This window comes from Epinephelus lanceolatus, chromosome 8, assembly GCF_041903045.1.
Source record: "Epinephelus lanceolatus isolate andai-2023 chromosome 8, ASM4190304v1, whole genome shotgun sequence".
In the NCBI taxonomy this organism is placed as follows: domain Eukaryota; kingdom Metazoa; phylum Chordata; class Actinopteri; order Perciformes; family Serranidae; genus Epinephelus; species Epinephelus lanceolatus.
The window spans coordinates 11,523,571-11,542,186 of record NC_135741.1 but is presented as its reverse complement, the minus strand read 5'-3'; the positions used below and the strand labels follow the sequence as shown (position 1 = coordinate 11,542,186).

General features: G+C 42.0%; 1 protein-coding gene across 3 annotated transcripts in view; it reads left to right on the top strand.

The window, feature by feature from the left end:
- prickle3 (prickle homolog 3) overlaps positions 1-18,616 on the top strand; it is a 31,899-nt gene that overhangs the window by 9,125 nt on the left and 4,158 nt on the right. Inside the window, exons 2-10 of one of the 3 annotated variants that reach the window (XM_033628239.2) lie at positions 968-1,050; positions 12,873-13,056; positions 13,283-13,396; positions 14,355-14,492; positions 14,806-15,009; positions 15,618-15,804; positions 16,147-16,485; positions 16,595-16,885; positions 16,979-17,362. In XM_033628239.2, the coding sequence (XP_033484130.2) occupies positions 968-1,050; positions 12,873-13,056; positions 13,283-13,396; positions 14,355-14,492; positions 14,806-15,009; positions 15,618-15,804; positions 16,147-16,485; positions 16,595-16,885; positions 16,979-17,362 (1,924 nt within the window). Of the gene's footprint in view, positions 1-967; positions 1,051-7,030; positions 7,184-12,872; positions 13,057-13,282; positions 13,397-14,354; positions 14,493-14,805; positions 15,010-15,617; positions 15,805-16,146; positions 16,486-16,594; positions 16,886-16,978; positions 17,363-18,616 lie in introns of those variants that run through there. The other 2 variants (XM_078169831.1, XM_033628240.2) reach the window with 2 other exon arrangements.

Genomic DNA, 18,616 nt, shown 5'->3' with positions numbered 1-18,616 from the left:
AATGCTGATTTTTTTTTTTTGTAAAATTTTATAATAAATTTGATCTTTTATATCTTTTCTCTTTACTCTTTTATTACAAATCTGTATCCTCTATTATGTTTTACATTTTATTGCACTGTAAAGCACTTAAAATTGCCCTGGTGTATGAAATGTGCAATACAAATAAAGCTGCCTTGCCTTAAATACATGAGGCTTTACCATTACATCCCCTTAAACTGCTGTCTAATGCTGATATAAGTAACTTTCCTAGGTCACTCTACATGGATAGCATCTAACAGTTACAACCTAATACGCTATTGCAAATAACATGAGAAAAGAATTGGCATGCAGTATGTGGATTAATAAAAAGTTTATAATTATCAACCGAACATTTACTTTCCTCCGCCATATTTCTGCACATATGACGTCAGCTCTGCTACTTCTGTACCAAAATTTCCGACTTGAGGGGTGTTCATGGAATTTTCCCAGTCAGGAACTAATTTTCCTGATTATTCCGACACCACGTGAATACAGGGAAAATCATGTTTTGTACAGTATAAGCATAGAAACACATTTTGAGCACAGAGGTGTATTCACTCTCACCGGTGCTGTGATTGAACAGTTTATGCTGTCAGCCATTCTAATGGTTTATATCTCTGCCAGTTCAAGCGCACACACAGCAGCATGATGATGTAGGATTTTCATAAAGTGACATCATCATATAATACATGGGTAATCTATCAACTGCCCATACTCCACCTCAAACGCTGCTGAATGAAAAGCTGAACAGATTGACTCTAAGTGCATTCAGCTCATGGCTTTAGTGGAAACACTGCTCACTTACTCACTCAAAATGATGTTGATGTTTCTGCGGCCATGTCTGGCAAACACCGTAGGTGCTAACTTTGCTGTTTTAACCTTTAACTTTCTTGAGCAGAGAAGGTATGAAATGATGTTGAGCTGAAAAGAGTCTGTGTTTTGTTTTCAGCAGGAGGAAGAGGACCCAGACAGAGGGCAGCCCTGTATGCGCTGTGGGGACCAGTGCCCCGGCTTCCGGGTCCATGGCTGGAGGTATGTCTTAAACATTGTCGGCGCTGCCTGTTAGCTTAGCAGGAAATGTTTTTCTCAGACTTAATATTCACCTTTGGTAGAGTTGCACTTTGTCCTGCTGCTGTTTGGACCTTGTGCAACTTCTGATAATAAGCAGCTACTCAAAAGGAAGGTCTAAAGTCAACTTTTTTAAGACTTTTTTAAGGCTGTTAAAATTCAAAGATATGATAAGCAAACACTTTTAATGTTTTTATTAAGGCTTTAAAAACGGATTCTTTAGACTAAGTTTCAATATTATTTTACATACCAGGTAATATATGAATATTTTTATAACATGCAGCCAACCGAGACATTTTATCTCATGTGTGCAGCTATCAGCAAGGACAAAATTTGACTGTTTCTGATTTATTCACCAAATATAAAAACACTAATATTTTCTGCTCTGTAGGTTTGTAAAAGTGTAACAAGTAGATGTATAAGAACCGATAGTTCAGGAGTCAAACTGTGTGTGTGTGTCTGCAGATGTCTTAGGAAGGACATCAACATTACTACCAATGGAAATCAGCTTAACTGTGATCTGTGCACACACTGAGTGCAGATATACATTAAAAGACAACAAACATGACCCAGTCAGGGCACCGCATGATATTCACAGAGCCGATCAGCCTTACTGACCCTGTGGCCACGAAGAATCAGGGCTGCAGACTCGTGAGTGCCATTAAGCCCTGACAATTGCAGCAGAAGCAGCTGCATTTAGTTTAAGTTGACTTTATCTTCATGGGAAAACAGGAGCATAATCTGACACAACAGATTATTTTCTTTAGCGCAGATCAACCTAGTGTTCATCTGGAACAAGGCGAGATCTGCTCAGCAGAAGGATGAGTGTTATGTAGGATGTGCATATTGTGTTTTGGACTGTTTGGAGAGTTTCTGTAACTGTAGGAGGTTCGGCAGCAAAAAAGGCTTTAAATTCTTGCAGTTCATGCTTTTTAAGGCACGAGCCACTTGAAATGTCCGCCTACATACCTCTTACACCTATTTGTTCTGGAGTTGTTAGCTGTCAGAGGCTGCTGAACAACAATTTATTTCATTCTGTTAAGCAGGTTTTCGCGTGCTTTCCTTTGAGCCCCCCTTTTCTTTTCCCTCCTCCTTCAGTCTGTTAGTGAATATCCAGCTGGTTGGGTCTCTATGTTACTCTAATCCTGTCAATCACGCTAATAAGATTAGGCCTCGCTGCTGTGATAGTAACCCTCCCGACCACTTCATACCTCCCTCTGTCTCCCCCACTGTCTCCACATTTCAGTGCTGCTTTCCCTGTTCTAGTGTGACATTTGTATTTCATTTAGTGTAAAAAAAATATGAAACACTAGACGAGCACTCAAGAAGAACAGACCTCTGCTTAAATCAAAAGTAATATCTTGCAATGTTGAAGGTGAAATTTACATTATTCAGGACATTAACTTAGAGCTGTTTTGAATACCAGTATTTGGGCATTGAAGCTTCAGTGAGAAAGATTCATGATTAATCAAAGCCTCAGGGACGGGGGGAGTAAACGAGATACAAGGACATCACTCGGTGCGCTTAAATGAACATGACAGTTATGAGGTATGAGATTTTCGTGGTACGATAACCGTTTAAGAAAATATTATGGTATAACAAAAGTGTCATTATTATCAAGTACAATGACCCTCAATGGAATGAAACAGAAGGTTTATCCTTTGGTTGAACAAACATTTTATTACTATAATTGAAACTTGCAACCACATTTTTAACAATGGAATTACATGTCAAAAGTCTCCGTTTTCAAAACAACTAAAGTAAAGGTGCAATTCTCAGTCCAGTTGCATTTTTTGAATACCATAGATAAGCAAATAGTCAGTTTCCATACCACAGTACACCTTCAAACCGGTATACTGCTGCAACCCTAGTGAAAATTTGCCACTTTGTCAGCACGCAAGTCACACATTAGCCATAATAGTTAGGAAAAATAATACCTTAAAAATGGCTAAGCTAAGCAGTTACTTAAAGTTTTCATGTGAGGTTGTAGTGGATGTGTGACGTACCAGTTTTTTTGTGTATATCTGGCACTTGACTTTTGGGGGTCATTTTCGCAAATTTTGAAACTACTCCAGACACTTGACTTGTTGAGGTCTTGCTAGCGAATCTGTAAGCCTGTCAGCTGTAGTTTAACTGTCCAGTTTCAGAAGTGCTGGCCTGCTGGTGACTGACAGCAGATGAGAGCAAGTGGGAGTCACAAACAAACGGAGCAGTTAAATACTGGTTTTGACATTGATTTCAATTGTGTACGTGTAGGTGTTGTGTAATTATTTCTGTCTATTTTTCAAATTGTTTTATATTCAGGCATGACACAGCAAATTTAGTTGTACTTCTTGTGCAATGACAATAAAGTCCATTTGTTTCTATCTGTTCTGATTACTATGGCAGTGATTGAAGCATCAAAGCATTTTGGTCAGCCCTAAATTTAGCAGCAAATGACTATTATCAGTGTCCTGGCTGGCGCCGGCGGTATGATCACACTGTTAGCTCTATCAGCACTGTTGCCGTCGCTAGCACTGCCCTGCTGGCCGCCACCATTTCGACTTGGCCTTGGCTATGTTTGCTTTTGACGTCTGAGGTGAGAGCTGTGTGCAATCCTGGCATTAGACTGTGAATGTCGTATATTCTGAAGTGAAAAATTATTTGTGTATCTGCCCCATCATTTGGTTCTGCCTCAAACTTGATTGGGCTCTTCCTTCCTGAGTTACATGAAAAATTGGAGTAGTAGTTTTTCCATAATCAGTGCTGACAAACAAGCCACACACATGACCTCCTTGGCAAAGGTAATGACTATTTGTATATTAATAATTAATTTAAGTATAAAAGAAGAAAAGGGTCAGTCATTTGGAAGGAAGCTGTATAATCCAAATGATAAATTTCATTTTTCCAAGTACACTGTGTTTAGTGTCTCCAGACTCTGAGACTGTAGACTACAACCATCAGGTTTGACACACAGCTAGACAAATGAAAAACAAAGGACAGAGATTTATATCTGGTAACGAAGGCTACGTTCACAATCCCAGATGGGGCGCTGCATGGCTGAAGCAAACTGTGGCTCGTACATGGAGAGAATAAAACAAAAGGCACAGGAATGCGTACTTCATGTAACCAAAAGACTGTAATTGTATCTTTTAGCTTTTTTCCAGTTTTGTTCCCTCTATTCAGGTCAAGACAAAAGCTTAGAAGTTAGGATGTAATCTAAAACACGTGTGCTGCTCCCTACCTCCAGCCACACTCTGGTGGAAGTCTTGGCCCTGAACGCATCAGTCTGTTTACAGTATCTGTGCAGAATTAACATAACGCTGTGGGGTCTGTGGAAGTTTCTCAATTATGCGTTTGGCTGGAGAACGGATCTGAAATTACTTTTGGGTGAGAGGACAAAGAGAAATGTCTTGTTTAGACCTTTCAAGTCTCTCAGCTGATCCAGGAGAACGAGGGAAACATGAAAGTGATTAAATGATTGAGATTTATGGGGGTCAGCTTTTAAGACCCCAGAGTCCCGGTGCTAATTGCATCTTCCTTAATAACCAATTTAGAGCCACACCTTCCCTGATGGAGAAGATCATCCAAGTGACCACGGGCTTAACTGCTGATGCTCGCTGAGAGGGAAGTGATCCATCTTCATCCTGAGCTTTCTCAGACAGAGCTTAAAGTGAGACGGGGGGCAGATGGCGCTTCCGCTGCCCAGCAGTGAGTGAATTGAGTTACTTTTGACCCACAGGTCCCCGCCACGCTTCAAAAGTGTTCAAAGTAGCCTTTGCTATTAGTCTGGGTGGCCATGCGGCAATTACTCAGTCACTAATTAGTGGCAGAGAGCTATAGGACAAGACCCATCTGTTTCTGAAAGTCAGATGTACGGAGGGCTTCACTATCCATCCTGCAGTGAGCTATAGATTATCACACAGCAGCAGAAGAGGATTATCCTATGGCTGCTTTCACTGACCCACAATATATCTGTATACCCCAAAACAGTCCAGATTGGCTGTTTGAAAGTTAGATGTCTAAAAACTTCATAATGTTTGGCCTGTGAGATTATTTTTAAGAATAATTATGACTTGTTTTATCTGACCAGCAGTCGAGTATGAAAAGATATCCAGTTTACAATTATGCAAGACAAATAAAAGCTGAAAATCTTCACATTGTAGAAACTGGACCAAAGAGTATTTTGGGCATTTTTCGTGAAAAATCTGAAAGATTGACCAATGAATTTATCATTTATCTGTCACAGCTTTACATTGCAGCTATCACAACTAAGCAGCATCACTGAATCTGATGCTGGAGTTGTTAAACTGTTCCTTTAAAGGGGAGCACCACCTAAATTAAGAATTCCAATATGTTAATTTTTATGGCCCAAGAAAGTTCAATCAGTATTTGTGAACATGAGCTACCCTCTCAGCGCCAGCAATCAGAGAAGTGAGTCTCAAACTTGTGATGTCAAGTGCAAAGTGTAGACAATGAATTGGGGGATGAATTTGTGGACCTACAGAATATTTGTTGTCTTTTTTATACCCAGATCAGCTGTATTCTATTGTAGCGTTCTCAGTTGTGAAACAGAAAATGTACCCCAGAGTTTCTACGGTTTTTGAAAACCTGGAAATGTTGTGGCAATTTGCAGTCTTGTTTTTCAGGCCAAGGAAAGACATGGACATAGTAACACCCATGAGAGATTTGGAAAAATCATGGAATATTGTTTTATCTTTTTTCTTTCTTTTATCTTTTATAGTTATATTTATTTTCCCGAGCTGATGACAAAAAGTAGCTCTAATGTGCATCAGTGTGTGAAAGCGTGTAGTTTAAGTTTCTTCGTTTTCTCCCCACACTCCATCTCTCCCTTCACGTATACCAGCCAGCAGGAATTATGTCTAAATAGAGTTGAATCTGATATGTTTGAGTAAGAGAAAAACAATGCTGTGACAGTGAGATTTAATATGTTAAAGTTTCCTTACCTTGGCTGTGCTCCACTGCTTCTTATTAATTGTGCTGCATTTTTGAGATAGAGCAATGTTCATGTTATACATTGTCAATGGTCATAGAAATTCTGTTATGAGTTCTTGAAAAGTCATGGAAAAGTTTGGACATTTTGTCCATAAAATTGTGTGGGAATCCTGGCATCCATATACTCAGAGGATTCCCCTGAGTGCTATACTGAGTCCAGTTTGTTGTCTACAGAGCATCTCCAGACTTTATACTTGATGACATGACAGATTTGAGTTTAAACAGTTTTGGATTTTAGAAAGAGTTGTTCATGTTTACTAATATTTTTGGACAGTCTTAGACCACAGGAATAATGTATGAATTTTGGAAATGGGTGTAGTTTCCCTTTAGCATGTTTTGTCCATAAAGCAACATGAAACAGAACAGAAATGTTGTTAGAAGAAAGATCCTCAGTTATTGAATAAAGTCAGATGATGTTGTGTATCGTGACTTCACTAAGACTGAAAGTCATGCCGTCTGCTTGATGTTTCACCAGAGACACTTTGTTGTCATGCAGGCCCATCTTGATCACATAATATGACAAATACTGCACGGCACAGCATTGCTCATAGGCTCCAAATCTGCTCCACTCTCATTTCTATGATTAATAACTGCATCAAAGCAACAATCGTCCATCTGTTGTGAATCAGTGCAGCAGTCTGGTCAGAGGAGAAGAGACACAGAGAGTTCACTCTTCTCTATTGTCACTTGGACTCTGACGTTTCATATCTTCAAAGGCAACGTGAGTAAATTGTTTAATTGAAACGTCCGCTGCGTGTGTACTTTAGCTTATCTCTTAAAGTAAATTTAGAAATATCACATGAGCATGTGTGAGAACTGAGGTTGAGTTTTCTGTAGTGTGTGGTTGTGTTCAGCGCCTTTTGTTTGAGCCCACCGTCAGCACGGAGGAGGGTGGGCGTCGGGGGTGGCGGGGACATTGAAAAGAGCCGAGCAGACAGAGAAATTACCACATGGATCTGAGCTGCCACAGAATCTGCTGCTCTCACTGACAGACACGCTGACAGTAGTAGGCACCTATCGGATGCAAAGCTTCACGGAACACAAGTCTGGATGGGACAGCGTCAACAGGCCGACCCGGACTAATTTGTCATGATTACAGCAGGTAATGAAGGAACCATATTTTACTGTCTAACAGGATTAAAGGGACCAGGAACTCAAACAGTCATTAGGTTGGGAGATCTGGTGGGTAGACTCTTTGGTGTGTGTTTAAAGAGATTATTCTTCCGGGCTTTATGTTGTTTTGTACACAGTATGGACTTTAGGTGCAGAACATGACGTCCTGTACAGTTAGTGTTCACCTCTCCTGTGGCAGTTTGGCTGCCTGTAATTTATCTTAACAGGAAGACTACATGGTGTCTTACTGGATTTGTCATTTTATTTAAACACATACACACATTTGAATGTGCAGGCACGAATATTACTGGACCAACTCAGGTCAGCGTGGGATCCAGGGGAGGAAAGAACAAGCGTTAATCTCTGTGTTCAACAAATTAAAATGATTTAAAATCCCCTCAGCTAAGCTAATTAAAGCTGCTGGATTTTCAGAAGTTCAAATGAGTTTATTTCTGCTCCATTTAGTGGCTAGTTTCTGTTTACTTTCCAATGTAATAATAATAATGATAAACTTTGTTTCTGAGGCGCTTTTTAAACTAGAGTTACAAAGTGTTTCACAAAATAAAATATAATACCATACCAAAACAATAAGAGAACATCAAACACAGAGATAAAGCTAAGTATAAAAGAACGATATTAAAACATTTGAAAAATGCTAATAATAATCCTCCATCAGCATGACAGAGCTGTCCTCCTCTTGACAGACTGTCCCTTACCACCCTGCTTTATTATCTGGACTTAATTTAATTATTTCGTATCTTATTATCTATATGAGTGGATTATCTATAGCTGGTAAACACAAACAAAAGATACATCATGAACAACAATAACAGCACCAGCTGTTTCAGTAACACTGTTTTGTTGCAGCAAACAAATTTAGAGGCAGATTGTTGATTTGTGTCCAAAGCAGCATCTGTTGTGTCTCTGCTGGTTGTGGAGTCAGTGTACTGCAGTTCTCTCTTTTTTTTTTTCAGGCAGCTCAGTTTGGATATAAAATACAGTATTTCTTAATTAATTAGCTTTGTCTGTGCACTTTTATTGAGACACTTACACTCATTTGTGTTCTACAAGGTGAACTACAAGGTCTTCCATCACAATCTAAATCCTTTTTACACAGAGATCGCGCTATAGGGCTGCTAGGAAGTCCCGTCTTTATGCCGCCTTTGTGTTTTTACACAGAACCAAACGACCGCACCATCATTCCGTCCCAGTGTGTGATAATAGACAGCATGCCGGCATCGCAGAATCGAAAGAGGAGTGACAGGCGTGACATGTAACACAACAGCGTTGGTCTATAGTGTGACATAAAACATATGCAGTGGCAATGACATGGCGATAACAGTCATTTACCGTCTCTGTTATGGGCAGCTGATTTTGTCCTCTGCTCGGAGGGTAAGGAGCTCCCAAATCTCATTGTTTTCCCAAATTGCAGACTCAAGGCCGCTGTTCTTCTTTATTGAGTTAGCTGCTAACTACTAACATCTACTTTTTAAATCTCCTTTGTCATCAAAATGTTATACCCTCTCCACCCATGGTCCTGCCCTCTTTATACAGACAATGGTTTGGCACTGTTACTACCTCCCGTGGTGGCTTAAAGGCGAGACCACTCTGTCTCCCCATTCCGCGATCGTACCTTATATACAGCACAATGAGACGGCATAACAGCGTATTGTTCCCTCCTTGAACAGGAAGTGTAAAAGGGGCTAATATTTCCCACACCACAGGTCTGATTTTGACTAGGGCTGCAACTATCATTCATTTAATTTATCTGGAAGTTATTTTTTCAGCTAATTGTTTTGTCTATAAAATCCACAGAGCTTAGGTACTGTTTAAATGTGTTTTGTCAGGCCACTGTAGATCTCCTATCGCTTGGCCAGTTTTAGTTGAATGCAGTCTGCAACCTAGGTGCCACTAGATGCCACTAAATCCCACACGCTAGACCAGTGGTTCCCACCTGGTGGGTCGCGGTCCAAACTTCACTTACTTCAAAATAAAGTGAAATTGCAAGTCAATTGAGTAAAAAACACACTTTAATTTGAAGTAAGTGAATTTTCAGCACATAACTTTTCAAGTGTCGTTTCCTGATGTAGAGTGAGCAACTTACAGACAGTTACTTGACAGAGACAGCAAACTAGCTTGACGGCATGTTCAAATGCAAGTATGACACTGAATATATTAAACTGTGTGGACCTTGAACTAATAACTAAGGAGAAATCTGGACCCCGTGGCTGGACCAGTTGGAAACCACTCTCTAGACCTAACAACTAATCTATTATGTAGTTTCATATTTCTGTCAATCAACTAATCAACCACTAATATCTGCTATAATATTAACAGCAGTTTGGTGAATGATACACAAGTGATAACCACCTTGTCATAGCTGTTCTTGCTCTATAAATTTCCTCCAGGACAATCAAAGATTTTTAGCTTTTCCCTTATTTGGGACTTCCTGTTGAGTTTTTTGACCTGTCAGCACCAAATGTGGTGCGTAGCCACAGGGGACAAAGCCTTACTGTATTACATCAGAGGCTTGTGAGTCAAATAATTGAACAGGACGGGGCTCAGCACAGCAGGGCTTGGTAAATTGCAGTGTTGAAATGCCCTTCAGAAATGTGCTGCTTTTAACTTCACTGAAGTCATGATTAAACAGCCACTCGCTAAGCAAAACAGAAATGGGTATGTTGTGGAGAAGCATTATAACTGTATACACTTTGGCGGTGCTGATTTGCTTGTTTGTGGGTTCAGAATATGTCTGTTGTATATGTAGAAGAAGTATGTTAGATATTTTGGCGTGTGCACAAACCAGTGTTTGTTCGAACTCTGCCCTAATGGCAACAAATCTGGACATCGGCCTGCTCAAAGAGAGACGTGATTTAAGACTGTCTGCAAATGTTCATACCCCCAAAATTATTCAAACTGGCACTTTGTCATCTTTCAATTAGTGTAGGTTGCATGTGTGGGTTTGCACCCACTGACTATTATATCCTTTAATCATGTGGAGGCAGGTGTGGTGTGAGAACGGGTGAGACATGGTGCATTTGCCATCTGTCCCATCGTGCCAGGTCTCCGGCTGTGTCCTCAAACCCACTTACATCGGCATGTGCGTCGTGGTCCCCCCTCCTCCTTTGCTAACACACACATACACAACGGCACACACACACACATGCAGCAGGGGTCAGACTTGAGCCAACATGGCTTAGCCTAAGCTGACTTGTTCTGTTTACTATTATTTATATTGGTTCTCCCTATTTGGCGACCATGTCCACATAAAGTGCCAACTCCAGGACGTCTGTATCTGACAAGCATGTACTGACCTGGGCCTGAGAACAGGTACAGGTACAGAGATCACAGAGTAGCATTTATTTTCTCTGTTTTGGCAACTTCTTTGTGTTGAGTAAAGAGAGGGGAGCATGTTCACACTGACATGCAGCAATTACCTGTCACTGCTAACACTTCAAAGACTTTTAATGTGAGGATTGATAAGAAGAGGAGCTCTCCTGCATTTTTCAAACAGTTGTGTGTGTGTGTGTGTGTGTGTGTGAGCTTTTTGGTTGAGTGGGGGCTGGGTGCTGGAATAAAGCAGCTTTGTGCCTTGTGAACTTGAGCCACAAGTGCCAGCTGGCAGGCCGTTATGCAATCACAACAGAGATATACACATGCAATACATGCTACATATGGTCACATTGTCGCATCCAAACACACACTCACGGGACACCCACACCTCACCGTCACCCCGGGGCATTTAATTGTGACTCCACCGGTCCCACAAACAGACACACCCACCTCTAGACTGAGGAGTCAGCGGATGAGACAGGGTGTAATATGAGGCTGAGGGAGATTATTGCTCCCATCTTCACCTCCCTCTCTTAACTGCAGCAAGGATTGACAGCCAGGCTTATGTCAGCGACCTCATTTCCTGCTTATTTGGGATGTGCTGGTCCTGATGAGAGATCCCCAATAACATCTGTGATGAGATTGACTTTACTCGAATTGTGTAAGTGCAATTGCAAATTTTGCAAAGTGCAAAAACGACTCACTATACATAGACTGTACTTGGATGAAGTCTTGAGTGATGATCTGTAGATTGTGTTTTTGTGTACCAGTGTGACAACTGCTGTATTAGTAATTTCTGGCTGCAGGGAGTCTGGCTGACTCAACCTCAAGAATGTGTGTGGGCAGGTTTGTGACATAATGTCTCCAACGCAAAGTGTGTTCATAAATAATATGGTTGCAAACTGTGGGAGTGCCCTTATGAATGTGTTGTAAAATGAGTTATTATCTTACGAGCCCTGCTGATCGTGGTTGTGTTAGAACCGGTCTCAGTGCCTTGGTTTAGTAAAGAGCGATCCACACTAGAGCCCTGTACGGGACTGCTTTATCTATTGTGTGTGATAGCTCCCGTCTGCATCCCCAAACATTCTGATCATACATGCCCACATAATTGATTATCAACAGATTAAGACTGCAAGGATTCAGTGTTTTTATTACTGTCAATAATATTCCTGGGAAATTCCTTCAAATGACCAGCTTACCTTGTTTGTCTTTGTATTGTTAAGACATGCACCCTGATATAAACAGAGTTTAACTTTTGCAATGCAGCAGCGCGCACCGCATGTCATGTGGCAAGGAACAACCAATCACAGCTCACAGATATCTTTCCCTTCTTCTGTAAATATACAGTCTGATAAATACGCAGGGCTACCCAGAGCTTTACATCTGTCCCACGGACGATAGGCCCACAAACTTATAAACAGCACCTGGAAGAAGATCAGCTCTGCACTCAGGATTTATAGGTATATAGGCTATGATACGGTGCTTATTAAGTTTGCTTAGCAACCTCAGACACAAGCTGCTGCCGTGCTCTTGAAAGCTGGCACATAAAAAGGCACAAAAGTAGTGCCCACCGCCTGACCTCGCATTTTCCAGGTGGTTAAAGACACGTATGTAGGTATAAACAGCTCATTCTAAGATAACAAAGACACAACAATTCATAGTTTCAGTTGATAATACACTAAAGAAAACATACCTACCCTAAATCAACACACTGGACCTTTAAATAGTTTTTGTGATAGTTATCATTCTTGGTGTGGACAGCCATTCCCAGCAAGCATGTATCACCAAGCAGCAGCAAAGTGCCCTGCGCCAGGCTGCCATGCAGTGTCTATGAAAAGTTGCAGCGGCTGCTCCAAGCTGCAGCCATTTGATTCTGTGGCAAAGTGTGGCTAAACTAAATGTTCGGGATATTTTCACAATTAGTTTAGTTAAATTGCAGCCAGAGAACATTTGCAACCAATCTGTAAACAGTCCTGTGACATGTTGACCTATGTTACCAAGAATTTCCTCCCATCTGAAAAACATGAAGATACCGTCTGGCTGCAGAAAAATGTTATTGTCTTCTGGCTTAATTGTAGAGTTCAAAAATCAACTGAACTTTCAATTTTTTTTATATATTTTCTTTGTATTTCTGATTTGTAAAATGCTCCTGGAAAACAGGGACTGATGTAAATCTGAAGTCTTAAATCAGGTCAAAACCCTAACGCTGGGGTTTAGACCTTGTTACCTGAAGCACCGGCAGAACCCAGCTTCCTGAAATATTTGACAGTTGATCAGCTTGTGTTGTAAATCAGTAAAAGGAAAGTCCTCAGGGATGAAGCTTAAAGTTGTCCTTGTCTTCACAGGAAGATCTGTGTACACTGCAAGTGTGTGCGAGAGGAGCATGCAGTGCGCTCGGTTCCGGGCCAGCTGGAAAAGATGATGACGAAGCTGGTATCAGACTTCCAGAGACACTCCATCTCCGACGACGACTCAGGCTGCGCCTCAGAGGAGTACGCATGGGTCCCACCTGGGCTCAAGCCTGAACAGGTAAAAACTGGGGTGCAGAGCAGACGCACAGTCAAGACGAAAATTAATGCACAGTGCACGCTTCCACTTGGACATGTTCGTACATACACAAACAATTAGATAACTATGAGAAAAAAAATAGTCAGTGTTTTTGATTTATGAGTACACTTGAATAAATTGCTGTATAAATGGCTCTCTGTACTCTGTCATTTATGCTCTCTATGTGAACACACTTGTCTCCTCACAGGTCTACCAGTATTTTAGCTGCTTGCCAGAGGACAGGGTGCCTTATGTGAACAGTCCAGGGGAGAGATACCGAATCAAACAGCTGCTGCACCAGCTGCCAGCCCACGACAGTGAGGTAACAACACTGTGTTACAGTCTTTGGCTTCACTCCTGGTGTGCTGCAGTAGTGTGGTCACATGTTAAATACATACAATCACTAAGTCTAACAAATTAGTCAAATCACAGTACGACAATACCTTATTATTGTTGATTCTGAGCTGTCTTTCAAACTTCACATAGAGGCTGTTTTGGAAAATAGTAACTGGGCATTCTTTATATTTCCAAACATTGTTTTGTCTTTTAATGTCAGGGGGGAAATGGATTATGCTCATATTGTGTATCACAATACTACTACTGTTACTACTGTTTGCTCACAAAATGATCATTTGTGTATCAATTAATTACTCACCTTGTGTTACTTCGAATTTGTGAAGAAAACTGTGTGTATCACGCATGTCTCCACACTGAGCGAAGAATCCAAAAACAGCAAACATTCTTAATGAACTGAAGTAGAAGGACCACGTTTAACAACCACATTTGGATTCTTTAATTTTTTTTTTTTTTATTTTTTTTTTTTTTTTTCATAAATCCAGGGTAACAGAGGTGAGTAATTGATATACAAATAGTGATTTTGTGGGTGAAGTATTCCTTTAAATGTTATTTGCAGTTGTTAATGGTGATTTATTTTTGAAATGTCTGCTTCATGCCCATCATGGCATAATGTATGAGTCTCCTAAAACCAGAAGAAAGTGCTTCATACGTCCCTGTAATTAAAAATCATTCTGTTTCTACAGTTCAGTTTGGTCAGAATATAATCCAGCTGCTTCTGATGCTCACTTTTATAATTTATCAGGATCCTAGTGCTAAAAAGATGATGCATCTCAGGAGCCATATAAACAGTTTCAGATATAAAAGTATTAACAAGACCATAACAGCCTGATTTAATTAATCTTACTGAATCTAAGAGGTAGGTGTGGTTTGGAAGTTACGTTTGTGTGCACGTGTCAACAAGAATATCTTTGTGTTTCCTGCAGACCCAGTACTGTAACTCTCTGGACGAGGAGGAGAAGAAGGAGCTGCGTTTGTTCAGTCAGCAGAGGAAAAGAGAAAACCTGGGCAGAGGCGTCGTCAGACTCTTCCCAGTAACTATGACGGGAGCCATCTGCCAACAGGTAGAGCAACATTTATTTTATGTTCAGAAAAGGTAGCAGATTTCCTCATGAGGCCACTATAAAACTCAAAAACATCAGTATCTTTATATGATATTAATGCATTCAGGTGGAACCTATTAAAAAACATGAGATCCGTGCAGAAGAGTTGTTTTATAGGACTGTAGAGCGTTCAGGTGCAAGTAGGTGCAGGCATAGCTCAGGGGCCACAGCACGCTGGGATTTAATGATTACAGGGCTGTATAACATTCACCATCTGACTTCCTTCCTTCTGCACCACACCCCACCCCCATGCCAACCAAATCTATTTTTCCAGTGTGGCAGACAGATCTGCGGTGGAGACATAGCGGTGTTTGCCAGTCGGGCAGGACACAGCAGCTGTTGGCACCCTCAGTGTTTCCAGTGTGCCACCTGCAGCGAGCTGCTCGTCGATCTGATTTACTTCTTCCAGGACGGACAAATCTACTGCGGCCGGCACCACGCTGAGAGGCTCAAGCCCCGCTGCCAGGCCTGCGATGAGGTGACTGTCTCACTCAGATCCCCAACCTGTCTCATAAACTGTCAACAACAGCAGGAGGTTAAAGCAGGTCTATAAAAGCAAAGTGTGGTGGGAGTCAGACAGCAAGAAACTGAGTATCCTGCCAGTATAACAGTATTTATACTGAGCTCATACCTAGTTTCCAGTTTCCTTTCTCTCTCTCAAACCGTCCGCTGAAGGCAACAGTTTTAGTTCAGCGGTAACTTGTGCAGAAAAATCCTTTAACATATCCCCAAATTTATCATAATATCCTGTCAGCTGTTATATCATTGGTATTTGTAGAGAGATATTTGCAGATTTTTCTGGCGGTCTCCTCTTGTTTTGAATGGCCTCTCAATGTGACTTAAGAGATTAGTTGACGTAGTCGACTAATGGATCTGCCACGACTGACCTACAAGAACCCAGAGGATGGCTAAGCCTGCAGCAGGGGAGCCGATAGCATCTTTTTTTTTCCTATCTTGTTAACCCAAATCCTCAGCACTCATTTTTACAACTGATTTGTTTACTTCTGTACCCATAAAATCATCACTGCTGTGCCGACTGACCTCTCCGTCTCCCTCCTCTCTTTTGCTGCTGTGTCTCAATCCTAGATTATTCTGGCAGATGAATGTACAGAGGCAGAAGGGAGATACTGGCACATGAAGCACTTCTGTTGTTTTGAGTGCGAGGCCGCGCTGGGCGGTCAGCGTTACATCATGAGAGAGAGTCGACCGTACTGCTGCTCCTGCTACGAGTCCCTGTATGCAGAGTACTGCGATACCTGCGGAGAACACATAGGTACTGAGCTAAGTTTAAAGGAACTTATTGACTGGGTTTCTGTACAGATTTCTGTCTTATCTGTGGTGCTTTTTATCAGTCTAGATTGATTGGGTGTTATTTGCTGAGTGTTGGAGTTATTGGCTTTAATCTCACAGATGCTATAAATGCTATATTTATCCCAGTTATTACGTCCTTAAAAGTGGCTAAACAGTGTTGATGTGTATGATGTGTCACTTATACTTATGCATTAACATTTATATTTGTTTGTGTTTGATACCCCACGTACATACTGTATACATGCTGTATACATAGACTAGATAATAGAGATAGACACGCAATCATTAAATCATTTCCTCTCAGGTATTGATCAGGGCCAGATGACATATGAGGGTCAGCACTGGCACGCCGTGGAGTCGTGTTTCTGCTGCGCCCGCTGTCGACTCCCCCTGCTGGGACGTCCCTTCCTCCCTCGAGCGGGGCTCATCTTCTGCTCCAGGCCCTGCTCGCTGGGTGAGGACCCCAACAACTCCGACTCCTGTGACTCTGCGCTGCAGAGCAAACCGCCTCAGCACAGACGCTGTGAGACAGCAGGGAAACAGCAGCAGCCACAGTGCGGTTCTCCGTTGCAGCCACCAGAGGGCATCACTGCTCCTATAACTCCTGCAAAAGACTGCATTCACACTGCAGTGGGAAACAGAGGTGATGATGGTATACTGGTGTCATACCCACATGTTATGTAGGTCACACTGCTGAGAAATGACCCTGTAAGAGATTATTCTCACACATCTATTCACTCTGCTTCTCTCAGGAGTCCACTGCACTGCTCCAGTTCAAAACGGACTTCCTTCACCCAGTGGTCATCCTCATCCAAGAGGCTCCTACTCACCTCTCCCCCACATCCATCTAGGAAATGGCTTAGGTCCATCTTGGCCCAGCGATCTTCCACATTACAGTTTACTGCCAGGGGACTCTGGCGTCAAACCTCCTGCTGGTGGAGAGCTCAATGGAAATACTGGACTGACTGGTCTGAATTCAAGAGGAACCTCTACTGCCAAAGACTGTAGGAACTGGGTGGAAAGGACGAATCAAGTTATGCAAGGTATCAGAAATTGCTGATGCTTCACACACTTACACAGACAAACATGGTGTCAATATTTTATAACTTTATAATCTCCTGATTTTCTCTCTGCAGTGTTTCCTCCTCAGAAAAACTCCCACCTCATTTCACCTGACTCGCCTCCCCTCTCGCCCAACAACCCCTCCATCCTACCACCTCCTCTGCCCCTCAAGTCTCGTGACCTGATGCCCCAGGACTCACCCCCACCCCAAAACCTCCCCCAGCCTGAAGACAGACCCTCTGACTCTCCGCCCCCGCTGACTCGAAGTGGCACAGCGAGGGTCAGCTTCAGAGAGCCAATCAGCAGCAGCTACTCTGTCGACGAGGACGAGGATGAAGACGAGAATGAGGAGGGGTTGCGAGAGGGCGAGGAGAATCAGCAGGAGGACGAGGTGGAGGGAGGTTTCGGAAGCAGGTTACATCTGCAGAAAGGCATCCCTCCACAGATGGATCTGCTGGGTAAGAAAAGGCTTTCTGAGTCCACAACATCACTCCTACTAAATAAGGTGTTTGATACTGTGGGCCGCAGCATCCTGTCTCTTATGTATTGTTGTCTTTCTACAGGTTGTTTTCCCTCTTGCTTTAAGCACGCAGTGGTTCAGCCATTCCTTATTCCATTTAGACTCGTTTCCAAGCTCCAGTTTTTATCCAAAAGACTAGAAAAAGAGTTTACCAACAATGTCATTCCTTTTTAGGCAAGAACAAAATATTCAAAGCTTTTCAGTCTAGTTTTAGGAAGCAACATAGCACTGAATTTGCTCTTTCAAAAGTTCACAGTGACTTGCTAGCAGCAGCTGACAGTGGGGACCGTGCTATTCTGATACTTGTAGACCTTTGCGTGGCATTTAATACAGGCGATCATTAACTTACTGGACTTAAACAATGGGCTGGGATCCAGGAAACAGCACTAAAACCAAGATCAAGATTAACTTTATTGTCCTACAGAGTGGGAAATTTGTCTTGGGCCAATGGTTCAAGTCATATCTGGGAAATATAAATGTCTCTGTTAATGTGGGGAAGTGCTTCTTCTTCCTCCTCAGCCCCCTTTACCTCATTGGTTCCTCAGGGCGCTGTTTATGCACCTCTTCTCTTATCTTATCTTGTCTCGTCTCGTCTCGACTCTCTTTATGCTCCCACTGGGTCCCCTCATTAGGAAGTACAGCATCTCTTTCTGTTGTTTGGTGGATGATACCCACCTATATCTCCAACTAAAAAGCCCCAGCCTTCGGTCTTCGTAGCTCCTGTTTCACTGTCCCCAGGTCATTAAAGACCGAATGTCCCAAAACTATTTGATGCTAAATGAGCTGAAAACAAAAGTGGTTCTCTTTGAATCCACCGGGACTCAGCCCAGACTTTGCCCACTGTCATCCTCTGTAAAATCATATGCAAAAAAACTTGGGATAATTTTTGCTTCTGCATTTAAGCTTGATGCCTGAGTCTAGAAGAGGCAGCTTTTTCCAGCTGTGAGCCTTAGCGAAAGTGAAACCCTGTTTTTATTATTCCAAAATTGTAAAAATGTAAACCATGCTTTTATGACCGCTTGCTATGGGAGTCAGTCAGTCTTCACTCTCATGTCTGCAATATGTGCAGAACACTGCTGCGAGGTTGTTAAGTAGTTCCTGTAAATGTGAGCATATTTCCCCTGCACTCGCCTCCCTCTGCTGGCTCCCTGTCAGTGTTAGAGTTCATATTAAGACTTTATTATGCGTTTAA